Below are 16,573 nucleotides of genomic sequence, written 5' to 3' on the forward strand. Positions count from 1 at the left end.
AGCATTTGACAAGTGTACAGTTTACAGTGCTGGCCCTCAGACCCCTGTTTTTACACCTGGTATCCCCTGCGGTCCCCATATTTTTACCTTATCTCTTCCTGACCCTGTAATAAAAATTGGCATCATCCCTTTTTTATAATATTCATGTTTCCATATCTCTCCCCACCACCTTTCCTCACTAAATTAATTTATTTTCCAGCAGATATTCTGATCACGTTAATTGCCAAAAGTACATGAAGAACAGACTTTACCTATGCAGTATAAAATTCACAGAGGAGGATTCTAACCTTCGGTTTTTTCCTAAGCATTCCCAGAAGTAATAATTAGCTAAATTTCCAACAGAATCTGCTCCATTAAGATTTATTGGGTCTTTGTTCTGCAAGAGTTGAATGCTAATTTTTAAAACTGTTACTTGGTTTCACTGGCATCTTTAAACAATTTCAATTTCTACCTCTAGGACATCAGGGAAAGAATGGACTATGTTGAAATGCTTGGAGAATGATACTTGATCAGCGTAAAAATCTGATATATTGTATAAATGTGATATATTGAACAGTACTAGAAAATGAAGAGAAGTGAGGCTGTTTCCCAAGTATATGGTATGATTATAAAATCATGAGAATGATTTTTATTTGTGGCTTGTGAAGTCAATTTCATGACTTTATAATCACCCTGTAGATGTGCAGAAGGGTACAGCGTTCCCAGAGGGAAACTGAAGAAGAGTAAAGGAGTTTCTGGCAAATGGCAAAAAGGCAACATCTGGTGGCAAAACCATCCATCTAAGTTTAATGACAAGCTGCTCCAGGGACTGTGTTGATGTGATCACTTATCTGCTGGTGTAAAATGAACTGACCGCTTGCCATCTTGCATGCCTCCAGGACAATGCCATCCTTCAGATTCCTTCATCCAAAACAAGCAGAGAGCAGAGGAGAAGGGCACTTGGCGCCCGCTGCCTCTTGGTTCTTCCTCACCCTCTACTTCTGGCTCCTTTCGTCTGGAAAGAAGACCCCTTTCATCTCCCAAAAGGCTAGGGGACACCAGAAGAGGCACCCAGCAAGATTTTGATTCTACAGATCTTTCTCGAATGAGGCTTAGGACCCATGGAAATGGCAAAACCGTAAGGATGGCCCAGGCCTTCTGGAAGTTGCTGTGTAGAGTACATGTTAAAAGAATCAAAGATATTAATACATTTCCTAAAACCTTGAAGAGGCTCTTTTGATTCTCTTAGTGCGTGGTGGCCATGCTTCCTTTCACGGTCACGCAGGGCCACTTGTGTGCAAAGATCACAGAGCTGTCACTACTTTTTAGTTGTGCTAATTGAAGTTATAGGTATACTGAATCGTTCATATGATTTCTCCTTTTATTTCTTCTGTAGCAAGACAGATAGGGAATGTCAGGTGACTCTGAAACAGTAAGATGTCAGTGATGGGCTTGGGTGTGGAAGTCATTGACCTGACCTTATTAGCACAGTATTCTTACCTGGCACAGATGCAGGAATGCATGTGTGTGTGTGTGTGTGTGTGTGTGTGTATGCATGCATGCACCCATGGGTGTGTGTCTGCATATGTGATTGCCTGAGTGCATGTGTGTGTGTGCATCGGTGTGTGTCTGCATATGTGATTGCCTGAGTGCATTTGTGTGTGGGTGTGGATGGGTGTGCATCTGCATATGTGATTGCCTGAGTGCATGTGTGTGTGGGTGTGGATGTGCATGTGTTTTTTCTTGGCCCTCTGTGTACTATAGATGTTCCAAAAAAGCATGGATGTCTTTTATCCTAATTGGAACGGTTAATGGCTGAACCCACATTGATGTTTTTATGATTAGACCTGGTGATTTATAAAATTCTAATGATTTGGATTTGGAGACTCTTAAGAAATAGATGTTTTAAAATTTTTCAGACATTAAAATATCTTACTGGAATGTTTTACCCTGTTGTTAATTATGATTTAAGTCTATTCAATCTTGTCAGTAAATGAAAAACTAAGCATATTTTATCCTCTGTTGATTTCAGGTTCGGCCATCCTCTGTTTACAGAAACAGAACAGGCATCATCTATAATGTAAGCATAGTTTGAGGAAATTACTAAATTCTATATATTTATAAATGTAAGATATTTTGTGAAACTATTATTTTATCTCTTTTATGTTTATGGATTTCTCTTAAAAACTTATTTCAAAATTTGCTTCAAAGGATTGGGTGGTCAGAAAAAAACTTCCAACTTTTGCTTTGATCTTATTTTGCAATTGCTCATTTTTGTAATAATTTTTTATTTTTTGGCTATCTTGTGTTTTTTTCCATATTGCTGTTGTTTTTGGTTGGTTGACTTAAGTATCATGGGATGGTTTCCCTGAAACTGGAGGATGACAGTTCCCCAATTCACAAACAGAAAGCCAAAAAGACAATCAAAGTGGCAGAACTGCCCCCAGCCGATAAGGTGGAATCCACAACTGACTCACACTTCCCCAGACAGGTAGGAAAATCTTTTTACTTCCTATTGCCTTCCAATAAGCTGTTTACTGGGCTATAAACACACATTTTGCAAAATATCCTCCAAGTTTTGGGGACAATTTACTCAAAAAAAAAAAAAAATGCTCCCCAGCAAATGAAGACCCAGAAGAGATAAGTTGATAGTCACCTTAAGTTTAAATCATTTCTAAATTTCCTTCCTTTTCCCTAGGTCCAGCTATCCTCATTTCCCAAAAACTGCACTCTGGAATTAAAAGGACTCTTCCATTTTGAAGAAAGCCTCCGTAAACTGTATCAGTGCAATGGGGTTACCTGGAAAACCTGGCGCCCCAAAACCAAGGTGGGATGCAGACTGAGCAGGCAAGTACCCTTGCTTGCAGAGTGCCCTGAGATAAGTATAACAGAGAGGGATTGAACTGGGACCTGTCAGCTCAAGCTACCTCTGCCTGTCCTTATTACACCTTGAGGGCAAAGTGGGGGAAAAAAGGCCCAAAGCAGTTTTTTTTCCTTTTAATTATAAAGTCCATTGATTAAATCTATGCAGTTTAAGAAGAAATTTATCCATTTTAAAAAATCATTGTGGGCAGGCAACGGTGGCTCAGTAGCAGAGTTCTCGCATGCCATCCGGGAGACCGGGGTTTGATTCCTGGTGCCTGCCCATGCAAAAAAAAAAAAAATGCTATTGTCATGTCAAAGTGTAAATGGTAGTGTTTTCTGTAAGAAGACAGAATGGAGAATTGGGATTAGGGCAGACCCCATTTCTGGTGACAAAACTATTCAAATCAGGGACAGGTGAGGTTTCTCATGCTAACAGCAGACTGTGGATTGTAAAGGCCATTATGATGTGAACGCAGATGATTACTTTCCAGGAGGCGGAAGACAAGTCCTGCCCAGCCGGGTGGCACCATCACTCAGGCTACTGCCACTACTTCGTCACAGTGTGGAGAGTCTCCTGGCACATGGCTGCCCGGGCTTGCAGGGAACAGTAAGCAACCCCGTTTCTTTTTTGACTGCTGCTTCTTGCTGGGCTTTATTTTTCTTCTGTAAAATTTGTTTTCTTTTCTGATATTTCTCTATTTTCTTGGGGAACTGTAGGGTTGCTTCATTCATTCAATACACATTGAGTACATTTTGTGTGCCTGCCTTTGTTTTAGGGACCTGAAGGGAGTTCCATACTTCAGAACAGATTTGAGACCGATATTGATAATGTATTCAGACTTTGTTCTTTTCAGTGCAAGGTGTGCCATTGCCACAATTCTAATCTTTTTGCCTTAGCTATCTCAATCTTTTGAAGAAAGTCAGAAGGAGCTTTTCTGAGTCAGCAACCTTACAGGTTCTGTTTCTGTTTGTTTGTTGTATGAGATAGGGATTTCTGCCTACTGATTCGAAAATAAATAGTAATGAAAGGCCTTAGAGCATCAGGCCTGCACCAGTGATTATGAAGCTAAACAAGTTAGACAAAGGCTCATTGGGTAACAGAGCATTCAATCAAAGAAGACCTGTGGTCATATAATAACAGGGAAGCTTCTCTTGTCCAGAAGGACTTTGGAAATGCATATGTAACTATCTCTGACCTCCTTTTTGCCAACCTGGATTCCATCCAAAGAAAACAATTAGACTAATATGCTATGTGCCTGGAAATTGAAACTAGAGATGTCCCTGGTGAATTTTGGTCAAATCTTGCACTTCAACAAATTTTAAAAGGTATACTCATCTGAAGACGCTATTAAGAAAATGATAGGCAAACCACATTCGGGAAAAGCTACCCTCATGTAATGTGTCTGATAAGGATCTTGAATCCAGTAAATGCAAACAACTACTGAAAATCAATACCAAAAAGACAAACAGCCCAATTAAAAATAGCAAATAATTGGATACTTCACAACAGAATATATACAATTGGTTGAAAAGTACATGAAAATGTGCTCAACAACATTAGGCATCAGGGAAATGCAAATTGAAACCACAATTAGATACCACTTCACACCCACTAGAATAGTTAAAATCATAAAAATTGACAAAAATGTTGATGAGGATGGAGACCAAATGGAATTGTCATGCATCGTTGGTGGAAGTGTAAAATGGTACAGTCACTCCGTAGAACTGTCTGGCAGTTTCTTATGAAGTTATATATTTCTACCCTAGGGCCTAGCAATTCCATTCTTTGGTATATACCCAAGTGAAATGAAATATATATTTATAAAAATGACATGCAAGAGAATTTCACAGCGATCTTATTCATAATAATAATAATTTGAGTCATTTGTCTTTTGTTATTGATATGTAATAGCATATCAATATATTTCAACAGGAAAATAGATAAGCAAATTGTTTACAGTCAATAAAGTGGAATGAGCTACTGAAACCTCCTGCAATGTGTATAAATCTCAAAAATATTATATGGAGAAAAGCAATCCAGCACAAAAGAACACATTAGTATGAATTCATTTATATGAATAAGAAAACTCATCTATGGTATCAGAAATCAAAAAATGGATATCTCTGGCAGGGATTGTGGGATGACTGAAAAATAGCATGAGGAGCTATTCCAGGGGAGGTACGTGTTCTATGTTGTAGTCTGGATAATTGTTACATGGATATATGAATTATCAAAACTTACTGAATTGGATGCTTAAAATCTATACATTTTACCGTATGAAAATCGCACCTCAACTTTTTAAAAGATACAATATTTTAAAAGTATATAGGGGTATAAGGGTAGTTCAGTGGTAGAATTTCACCTGCCATGCAGGAGACCCAGGTTCGATTCCCAGTCCATGTACTTCCCCAAAAACAAACAAAAAACAAATTCAACAAATGGTGCTGCAGTAATGGAATAATCAAATGCAAAAGGAATAAAATGTGACCTCCGCCATACAGTATACAAAAAAAGAAAAACTATTTATTTAAAAGCTGGTCCAATCTTTTTCTTCACTGATCTATGTCATACCCTTAATATGAACATAGACACAGTAGAGGTTAATCAGTGGCTGTCAGGTTTTTGGTTGGTGGTATAAAATAATTTAAAATATATATGAAAATTGTGATATATGCAATCATTGTTTATATACATGTATTCTCTAAGTGCTACATGTTAAAATAGAAATAAGGTATTTTTTAACCAAAATAGCTGGATGTCCTTTTGTTAAAGTTTATCTTCATGAATGAAAAGTTTTGGTGAGAGTAGTGGTTTAATTATCTTTTCCTTCCTTAAAGAAAGGGCTTTGGTGGAGAATCAAAGCTATCTGACAAGCAAGAAAAAGATTGCCCCATCTGGTACAAAGGGGAAGGTATTATGGTTCCCCCACTGACAAAAATGGGACAAGTACAGTTTTACCCCAGCCAAGGTTTCAAGATTGCACTGCTGCTGGGATCTGTTGGTAAAAATAGATGAACAGGACAGAATCCCCATTGATTGGAATCAGCTCTGTTGTCCACCTTCCAGTGGTTCTCAAAGGACAATTAAACCAGGCTGGCCTATAACGAAGCTTTCATCGGTCCTTAACGTGATGAGGAAAACAAGGACAGTGTGTATTGAGAGATATTCTTCAGTGATCCATAGGTTTTGGTGTAAGATCACCAAGTGTCTTTTCTTAGAAGAGCTGTTCTTTATTCTGAGATTATGTTCTTCTAGCTTTTTGAATGTCAAAAATAATCTTTTATGAAATGATGGCACCTTATAGTAATCATTGCTGTCCTTATGTTGACAAGCCTACATATCAATATTTTTTTAACCCTTAATTTTACTGATCTGTTTAGTTGCTGCTATGTTAAATGGTGAATACACAGAGTAGAAAGACTACTGATGGAGAGGTGCTTCATATATCTATTAATATTGTACAATTCAGTCGCCCCAATAATACTTTTAAGGTCCAAATTAATTTAAAAGCTTAGTTTCTTCCTCATGCATTTAACCAAGATTTCATCTGCAATTTAGTTTTAGGCACTTTCACACCATGACCGTGTTACACTGGCCTGACCTAGTTCTGCATGTCTCCTTGCCAAAAAATTGCTTTTATGTCACACTTTATAGTTAACAGAATCTTTCACATTATTAGCTTATTTGATCCTCCCATCACTTCTGTTTGGGAAGCAGGTAGTATCTATGTTTACAGATTAAAAGAAGTTCAGAGAAGCAAAACCCACAGGCTCTTGGTTGTACAAGCAAGTTAAATGAAAGAGAGGGGACTTAATTTTCAATTATAAGCCCTTCTAAAACAGCTACATAATTATAGAGGGTTTCTCATCTCAGGTGTTTTAATTTTGTGTTGGCTGACCCAACGTAGGTTTCCAAAATTATGTATAAACTTTTTATCATGTGCAGCAAAGACATATTAAGACTTTTAATAAATTATACATTTTAAGTCTCCTTTGGATTGAAATCAAACTAACTTTTCAGAGCAAACCTAAAGTACAATCAAGCTCTGAGATTATAGATTCATTCATTCAACAAATATTTATTGGGCACAGATTATATGGCAGGTACTGTAAATGATTAGATGAGACCACACATTTGAGTATTATCTTCCAGTGTTAGCCCCTCAACCCCATGGCTAAATCATTCCTCATTCATCAATGAACTTCAAAGAAATAAACATTAGCTCTCTAGATCCAGCTGACCTATATGGCAAGTCCCAAATCCTGCATTTTACACCAGTTTGGTTTTTATGCAATCCTGATAACTCCTTCCTACATACCCTTCCTACAAAGCTACCTTAAGAATGAAGTTATTTTGTTAAACTTTAATCTCAAGGAATTATTCTAAAATGTAGAAATATGATTGCTTTTTAGATGTAAAACCAAAAAAAATCTCAGAAGAAGAGATAGTTTTTAGTTACAGGAGGAGATTTTCCAGCATATCTTAGAAAGCAACTAATTATGCATCTATCTGTAAAATAAACTCTTTCAAGTTACCCATCATCTATCCACCATATTGGCTCAGGGATTAAAACATCCACCAAATAGCATTCCCGATGGGGTTCCAGGGTGAGCAATGGAGGTAGGGAAAATATATATGGTGTGAGATTTCAAAAATGCCATGAATAACTTCTAATTTGAAAATTTTAATTGAAAGAATGGATTGAAACTTTGATTGCATAGGTATGATACTTCAGTTTGCATTTTATTTTAAGAAGGCAACAAGAGTGATGACTCTGATAATGGTTGATAACATTTATAGGCATTTCAGAAAAAGTCTATCAACAGATTAAAAGCAAACTAAAAGAAAAATAAAAGATTCCCATTTTCTTTTGGCCCAGGCCCAGTCATTCAAGCAGGGACATGGGGCAGAAATGCTACCTCCTCATTATGATTTTTCTCTGAGCCCAAGTCCTCCCCTCCCCATTTGATTTATTCTTATCCTTCCTATAGGCCTCCCTACTTCCCTTCAACCATCACTTCACTGATTCATTTTGCCCTCTTCCTCCCCAGTCTTTTTGTCTTGGTAACGGGTCATACCCTTGATCATCAGACCCTTCAGTGATGTTGTGAAATTAAGTTTCAACATCGGCTGACCCGGAAATTTACCTTCTCATGAGGTATTTTTAGGGGATGGTTTTGGATTCCATAATTAGCATTAGTGTCCACCTAGTCTGTGTTCTGATTTGGTCTCAGGGATCATTGTTAGATTCTGAGCTGTGTTTCCTCGGCCTTCCTTTGGGACCTGTACCTGGAGGTCCTTTACCGAGAGGCATTCACGGTACCTAGGTTTCATTAAGAATAGCAACGCTTAGTTAACCCGTATCCCTAATCAGATTGCTGACTCAGCTCAGTCTTCATCTCCAATCACCTTTCCTCCTATTGGTGTTTAATTATTTTTCTAACTCGGAGGAGCCAGACTCCTAGATTAGGTATTCCTTGAATTTACATATTGTAATCTCATCTGCTCATTTCCTTAGGCAGTCGTTGTACATCTGGTAATTCCATTATTATAGATCATTATCTATGAAACCATTTTGTTTTCCCACAGGAGTGTCTGGAACCCCTGCTGACATATCCTTAAAGGGTTATCCTGAAATAGACCTGAACTAAATAACAGAGTTTCAGAGAAGTGGATATTTATTTCTGTAACCACAAAAAATAAGTTTTCTGCTTTTGATAGAGAATACTTTAAAACTTCAAACTTCAGAGCTTTCAAAAGATTCTTATCTATATATATGTACCAATCTATTTTACTTTTCTATCTCTCTATATACATGTCTATTAAGATAACACCCACTGTTTCATATGTTTATGGGCATAGAAGAAATGGAATCCTATCTATATAAAATAATCAACATGCGAATGTCTAAACATTTATTTTGTGAGTAATGACGCTCTAACTCTTTACCTATCATGAACATAGTTATTGTCCTGTATTGATCTTTTGGCACTTCTTACTTCTTAGAGTGTCAAAAAGAAAACCAAAATAGTACTTGAGCAGCTAAAATGGATTTTACAGAGTCCATTTTAAAGATAGTTTCAAGAATCTTAAAGATGGGAGAGATGTTAAATATCCATGAGTAAAACTCTGTTATTTCCTAATGATGACAATGAGGCTGGCGCGTTACATCAGTAAGTGAATTAGGGGTGGAGCAGGAAGCAGAGCCCAAGTCTCCTGGGCTGTGCCCAATACACCACATTGTCCGAAACAGCCCCTGTGCCCTCCCTCAGCCTACATTTAATACTAAAAGTTTGACGTTCTGGGTTCTAAGCCCACAACATATTATAATTAGCATACTGATATGATCGAGAGGGGAGAAGATGCTGCTATCATATCTGCCTTAGCCATCAGACAGGAGCTGACAGGAAATAAGGAGGTCAGAGCCAAGTCACAAAATCCAAATCCAGCAGCCCGGGATCAATCAGGGAAGGGGCAAAAAGCCTTCTTTATCTTAGGGGTCCCAGAAGTCACTACTGCATTTTAGAGCAGTGTAAGTACTCCTATTAGTGGAAAAAATCATTAATGAATGGATTAATTATGCGCACCGTATGTGATCTAGAGAAACAGAGAAATGAATTCTGGAAAGACATAGGCAAAATGAATAAATTGCAATTCAACAGTTGTCTAATCTTATGCAGGTATTTCTAATTGTGTTTCCGATTTTTTTCATATCATTGGACATTAAGCAAGCAAGAAGTTAACGGTGGTTTTACCTGGTTTCTTGTTTGAAACACTGTACTAAAAAGAAAGAGAAGAGAAGAAAAGAATAACTATCTGCAGACTTTTTACTTAAAAGCATTTTTAAGAGCCCAATGAGTACACTCAGGGAATGAGGAACAATCAAATATTGCTTATAGGAATAATTCAGGTAACTGCAAAACTAATTGATAAAGATTTATATTTTGGGGACGTTTAATTATATATGCTTGTAAGAACAGATGCTTTGACTGCCACATAATTTATCATGGTTTGACAGTGGGGCTCAACTGATTTTACTGAGTGTGATGAAAGGGTCACAATTATTGGATTAGTTAACTAAACAAACCAAGATACAAATTTGGGCCTCCAGTAATTTAATTTTATCTGAATAATCAGTCTGGGCTACTTTACTAGATCAAATTAACTGGTTATTTGCCGAATGCATACAGTTTAGAAATAAACTTCCTAGGACAGCAATAAAGTTTTGCAGATTCTTATTAAAATGAAAATACAGTACACAACTCTTGGAAAGTTCTTTATATGTATATTATATTTAAACTGATTTCTTTTCTCCTGTGCATTCCGTGCCAGCAGGAATGTTGTACTCCTTGTCACTGACACTCTTGTTTTCATTTGTTGCACCTAGACACCTGGGCAGTCTTGTAACTGTACTCACAAGGCAGCATATGCAGTGGCTCTGGGACGTCAGTGGAAGGAAGCCCTTTTGGATAGGCAAGTATCTGTGCTGCACAGAGGAGGGAGGGAGCAGAAATAAGAGAATGGACCCTACCACTCACCATTCTCTTTCATGGGCCAATAGAATCATGGTTTGCAGTAACTACCAAGGACATACTATGCTTGAAGATTATGCAGTCAACCTTTTAAAATCCATCTTAAACCTTTTGACGCAATGCTGGGTCTCTAAAGTCTGAAATTATCTCTGAGTATTAAGTTAAGACTGAAGGATAAGTTTTCTCTATATCCAAAATGACTGATTTCAAAGCTCTTTCCTCACGAAGAACTTAGGCAGAGCATTATCTGATCAGCAATTCCAGGAAACAGTCTGGAAGGAGAGAGAATATTCCTAACTAACAGAATTTCGTTTGACTCCATCCAGAAGTATTGACTGAGAATCAGCTGGGAGAGGTGTATGTAACAAAGGTAGTTTTCACACTTGGTTTGGGAGATGGCAGGTCATGCTATTCCAGGGGATTCCTTTCTCATTTCCTTTGTTTTCATTTCTATTATGAAGGAGAGTGAGTGGGAGGCATGCTTTTTAAGGAAAATATTACAGAAGCTTTATAACATTAAGGTGTAATTTGCAAAAATTGCCAGTTGGAGTACGGAGGCAAGAAGAGAAAAGCTGCTTTTCATTAGAATTGTAGCGGACTGAACAATTTTAAGCTCCAGACTAAAAATCATACATAGTGAGCTTCTCTCAAATGTGAAAATCAAGACATTTAAATAAAGAGGAAGAGAAACAATCGCCAGAGGTCTATCTGTTTCCCTGTAATCGGAGTTCTACAGGTAGGGTTATCTAGATAGCAATAGCTGCCATTTATTAAACGCTTATAAATGCCAAGCGCTTTACATGCATTATCTTATTTCATTGTCAAAAGAGCCCTTTATGTACCATTTTTATCCACATTTCTTGGATGAGGAAATGGAAATGCAGAATAGTTAGGTAGCCTGCCCAAAGACGCTCAGTTTGCAAATGGTGGAGCTGGGACTTGGACTCAGGTCTGCCTGACTCCAAAGTTTTATGCTTTTAATTGTTTCCTACAGGATTCACAGCTCCTATTACTGTTTTAGTACTTGGGCCCACATTTGCATGTGATTTGCATGGATATAATGTCTAAGCATAAATATAATAAATCATTTGGCGCATTGTTTTGGTTTGCATTAGGTCTGAATGACCAACGTCATGCTGGCCATTGGGAGTGGATTGGTGGCGAACCTGTCACCTTCACCAACTGGAAGAGAGGCCCCCCTCGACGTTCAAAGCCTAGAAAGAGCTGTATTTTGGTTCACAGAAAAGGGAATTGGCAAGCAAATGACTGCAAGAGGGGCAAATCTCACAATTATGTGTGCTCCAGGAAACTCTAAATGTAATTGGCCCTGCAGGTGTCCGTCCACCTGGGATTTCTCACCTATTTATTTACAGGATTTGTGAATATTCCCCAGTAGGAAACTAGTTGTCATGCTTTACTTCATATATATTTTTAAATCGTAGTTTATAAATGATTCTATCTAGTGAAAATAAGACATAGATGAATAGTTCCAGGAAGATCGAGAAATGGATATTTCTTATGAGATACAGTTTTTTGCATCTCAACGCATTTCAAAATAACAGCCTGCAGTTTTATAAGGTGTAAGGTTTGTTTATTCCAGGAGATACCCCGCTCCAAATCTTTGGCAGCACCATGTTCTTGGTCTTTGGATTCATTGTGCCATTACCTCAAATGTGCCCATTCTGAAATTCACGTTGCAGGTGTCCCTACCACTTCAATCTAATGAGGCTAGCCCTACGAGGTCATTTGGCCCAGGCTGAGCTGCAAAGGGTTGGTTTGTCCTTTGAGGACCCTTTTAAACATCAAACCTGATATTAGAGGCTGTGAATAGAAGGGAGAATTCTCTGGTTAAAAGGTGTGGTGAAGAAATGAAGGCTTTAGGTAGAAGGCTCAGTCTGTGGAGACTCATCTACAAAGCCCCAGGTAAACTAAAGATTTAGGGGGCTCCTGGGCTTCAGAGCTCTGTATATCACCACTTATGAAATTGAATTGGCTGCCTTTTATAATAAAAATGCTGGCATTATACTATTCCAAAGCTAAGGGTTGGGTTTCCCCAGCCTTGCATTGTCATGAGATATTTGAAGTAACATGAGCCTCTCTCTTTTTGCCTATTTATAGTACTGACTGGCATTTCTCAAGGACATTTGGAATAGAGAGTATATATGGAGATGATTGACATATAGGAGAAAAATACTGCTCCTGCAGAAGTGTCCCAGTGAACTACGCTGGTGAACAAAGAAAAATAATATTGAAAATAGAACCCTTGAAAGCCTGTATTCACAGAAAGGATTTTGGTGCAGTTTTGAACACTAAATCTTTATTATTTACAGAATTGCCATGTTAGCTTGATTCTATATCATAAAGATACCTTATTAACTTATAATCTCAGCTGAGTGAAACATTTTTGTAGCAGTGAAGCATCCTGCTGCCTTAGCACTACCTTCTGAAATCAAGGTTCTAATAGCAAGAAATTAGAGCTTTATGAACCATTTATTCAAAAATTTTCTTTTTTCATAAGCACTGAAAAAATATGGCTGTTCCAAATGTCACTTGCTATGCCTGACTTCAGAATCAAAACGAGATTTTCAAATAGGCTAGAGCTTTGGTGCAGGTTTTGTTATAGTAATACCTTGAAAAATGCTTGACAAAATTCCATCCTGCTTTGGGTATAAAAACATGACATGCTTGTTTTATTTATATTGATTTATCAAGCTTTTGATTAAATAGAAAAATTTACAAAGAGAGGTTAGGTTATGACTCATATATTCTTCCTCTTAAATTTAAACATGATTGAGAAGTCAGGAGACTCTTTATCTTATTTGCTGTGGACTGGGATAATATACAGAGCTCTCCTGTGCCACACAAGTAAACTCTGGTGTTTAACCAAAAAGATGCCAAACCCATCTTCTGCAGCTCCAATCAAATTTCTTCGAATCCACAGTTTCTGCAGTGTACATAGGAGGGATGTGGCTAAAAAACGGTTATTTACCTGAAGGATTAAGTCCTAGAAGAGAAAGTAAATGATTAAGGAATAAAGAATTCAAAAGCCGCCTCTTCCTACTGGAACTCTAAGCCATATCATTTATTTAAAACTGGAAATACAGAATTATATCAGCTATATAAATTCTGGTCAGGATGGTAGGTTTATCACACATTTCTGCGATGAAAATGATATTTAAATGTAATTGCAAATGTTAACACAAGGACAGACTATTTTGATTTTATAACACCTAGAAATTCTAGAAGAATATTTAAAAATATTCATGACCATGACACATTTAACTAGTAGGAAAATCCAAGAAATGGGAAGAAGATACGAATAACAATCAGGCAAGTCTGAGTGCTGGGCAGTTTCACCATGACCTTCATTTCTTCCCCACGATCAGGCTTTGGGTCAGGGAGGGAAAGGAGCTGCTTGACGAGATTCTCTCTACCTTGCTTTGCCACCAGCCCCCTTCCTGTTCTAGTAGGGAAGGGGGAAATAGGAAATGGAGTAGTTGGTAGAATGGGTATGGGGGATTATAGGAGAGATAAGGGAGAGAGAAGAGAAGAGTTGGGTAGGAAGAGATGGAAGCTGATGTAGTTAGGAAGGAGAGCAACAGAAAGAAGGATCTCAGTCTCCCCCGTACTTGAATACCAACTCGAGAATAAGTTCGGCTCTGTTCAAGGTCATCGGCCCAGCTTAGCAGCGTGTAGTTTTCATAGTCATTCTGATTTTCGGTCTTAAACAAAAAAAAACCCCATATATTTGCTAAAAACAAATTTAGAAAGCAAATGATAATCATTTCACCTCCTTCCGAAGGATGGTGAAAATGAACCAGGCAACATTTATTTCTGTTTCTGTTTCTGTTTATTTTTAATACAGCCAAAAAGAATGTGCATATGTTTTAATTAACACTGTGGTTCTGTGTAATTTAAATCATAAACTTGTGCTGATTAATTTCTGCAACAAGGTGCATATCAAATGTACTGTATCTAGTATTGTATCATAAAATACAAAAAATACTTTTTTGTATTTCTCATCCATTGTTCCTTTAGTTTTTAACATTCTCTATTTTTTAGGGGTGCACGGACTTTAGATTTAAGTGTTACTACTCATTGTAAGAAAGAATGGGGGAGAAAACTCAGCATGTCTCATTTATCTTTACTGTTTAGACTAGACTTTAATTGTATGATTTCCATCCATCTATCCATCCACCATTAATTCAACAAATATTGAATATGAAGTGTCAGCCCTTGACCTGACATTGTTCTATATTCTGAAGGTATTATAGTAAGTTAGATATGAAAATAAGAATATATAAGCATAGCACAGACATGCAAATTTTTGATAGTTTCGTTAAGTCTCAAGTTTTTTTTATCAGGAAGGAAGTCATAGTGGAAATCATTGATTACATTATTCCTTTTCACAGTTTAGATACAAACATCTCAAGCTAATTGTGTTTTGTTATAGTTCTTTCCTGATTAAAAATCTGGTGTTAACTTCCTGTGTTTATTAGCTGATCAAAATGTTATTGGTAGCAGCTTGTTTGGAATTTATTTTCTCCAGAATCAAGTTGTTAACTAAAAATTTAAAATCTAGCTAACTGCAACAATTTTTTTAAAAAGACAAGCAGTAACTGTTTTGTATCTTGGAGATGACTGAAGTAACAGAAACAAAAGAGAGAAGGCTTTGGTATCATCTCCTCTAATACCATATTTTACAACAGCGGAAACTGAGGTTCTCAGTCATTGAAGTGAGAAAACATCAGCACTGGAACTGAAGTCTTCTAGCTATTTCTTATATCTAGTACCACTCTGAACAAATGGTTTTATTAACCTGAAGTAAATTGTCTTTGACCGATAGTTTTGGTGATTCACCACATATTTGAAAGCATTATGCTAAGTGAAATAAACCAGACACAAAAGGATACAGATTATGTAATTCCAATGATATGAAATGTCCAGAACACGCAAATCCATAGAGTCAAAAATAGACTTGTGGTGGGCGGGCAATGGTGGCTCAGTGGCAGAGTTCTTGCCTGCCATGCTGGAGACCTGGGTTCCATTCCTGGTGTCTGCCCGTGTGAAAAAGAAAAGGAAAAATTGACTGTGGCTTTCAAGGAATAGAGTGGGGGGAGAAGGGAGGTGGGAATTGGGACTAACTGCTATTAGGTGTGGATTTTCTTATTGGAAGATGGAAATGTTCTGGATTTAGATAGTGGTGGTGATTGCACAGCACAGGAAATAAACCAAAAACTACTGAAGTGTGTACTTCAGAATGAAGAATTTTATGTTATGTAAAGCACATCTTACTAAAAAATGCTATAAAAATTTTCTTTGGAAAGCTATAAGCGAATTGATGCATTTGTTGTATATTTGACTGACTTATCCAAAATATATTTTCTGGGCTTTGCCCCATGCCTCACCAGGTTTTTTATTTGTTTGCATAGTTATTAAGAGGAAGGGGATGCCGGTTAGACATATTTTTAAATTTACAGTACAGCTCTATTGATACTCCTCCCCCACCTCCCCATCGATCATGGGAAAACTGTTACTGATGGCAGAGTCTGTCTGGCTGTCTGTAATGACCAGAATGCCGTGATTTTCTTAAAATTAACTTTATGAGCCGTTAGAACAGGATTGTGCAGGAAATGAATATACTATCCCCATAACTTACATGTATGACTGTTCATTTTGAAAGTATTTCTTTTATAGGTCTCATATTCTGCTAGGTAATAAAGTTTAGTTTATCTTAAGGCAGAAAGGAACAAAAAAAATCAACCAACACTTTCATTAAAGGCCTCATGGTAATCTGCAACACTTTTTCCAAGCAATGACGTATCATTTCACCTTTTGCTTCTATGCCATCTGTTATTTTTGATTTCCAAAATCAGTCAATCCCAACTTACCCTATAGAATAAAAATGTGTTCAGGCCCAAGAATATGCTTCCTACAAGAACCACACTTTAAATATAAAGATGTAAATAAATTAAAAGTTAAAAAATGAAAAAGTTTTACTATACTAAAAGTAGTCACAAGAAAGCTGGAGTGGCTATATTAATATCAGATAACATAGATGTTAGAGAAAATACTACAAAAGATAAAGAAGGTAATACTCTAATGATAAAGGGGTCAGTATGTCGAGATATAATAATCCTAAACATTTATGCATCTAATAACAAAGTCTTAAAACATATAAAGCAAAAACTGATAG

The 16,573-nt window shown here is 37.1% G+C and overlaps 1 protein-coding gene across 7 annotated transcripts in view; it reads left to right on the forward strand.

Moving 5' to 3' along the window:
- Window positions 1-15,738, forward strand: part of FREM1 (FRAS1 related extracellular matrix 1) — a 164,014-nt gene extending 148,276 nt beyond the window's left edge. For 6 of the 7 annotated variants that reach the window (XM_077148152.1, XM_077148154.1, XM_077148153.1 and 3 more), the window contains 7 exons: window positions 879-1,117; window positions 2,012-2,059; window positions 2,330-2,470; window positions 2,678-2,806; window positions 3,336-3,451; window positions 10,233-10,318; window positions 11,493-15,738. In XM_077148152.1, the coding sequence (XP_077004267.1) occupies window positions 879-1,117; window positions 2,012-2,059; window positions 2,330-2,470; window positions 2,678-2,806; window positions 3,336-3,451; window positions 10,233-10,318; window positions 11,493-11,692 (959 nt within the window). In that variant the 3' untranslated portion in view covers window positions 11,693-15,738. Of the gene's footprint in view, window positions 1-878; window positions 1,118-2,011; window positions 2,060-2,329; window positions 2,471-2,677; window positions 2,807-3,335; window positions 3,452-7,896; window positions 8,004-10,232; window positions 10,319-11,492 lie in introns of all 7 variants that reach the window. The other variant, XR_013170415.1, reaches the window with a different exon arrangement.
- Window positions 15,739-16,573: the final 835 nt, after the last annotated feature.

Source organism: Tamandua tetradactyla, chromosome 2 (genome assembly GCF_023851605.1).
Source record: "Tamandua tetradactyla isolate mTamTet1 chromosome 2, mTamTet1.pri, whole genome shotgun sequence".
Lineage (NCBI taxonomy): Eukaryota > Metazoa > Chordata > Mammalia > Pilosa > Myrmecophagidae > Tamandua > Tamandua tetradactyla.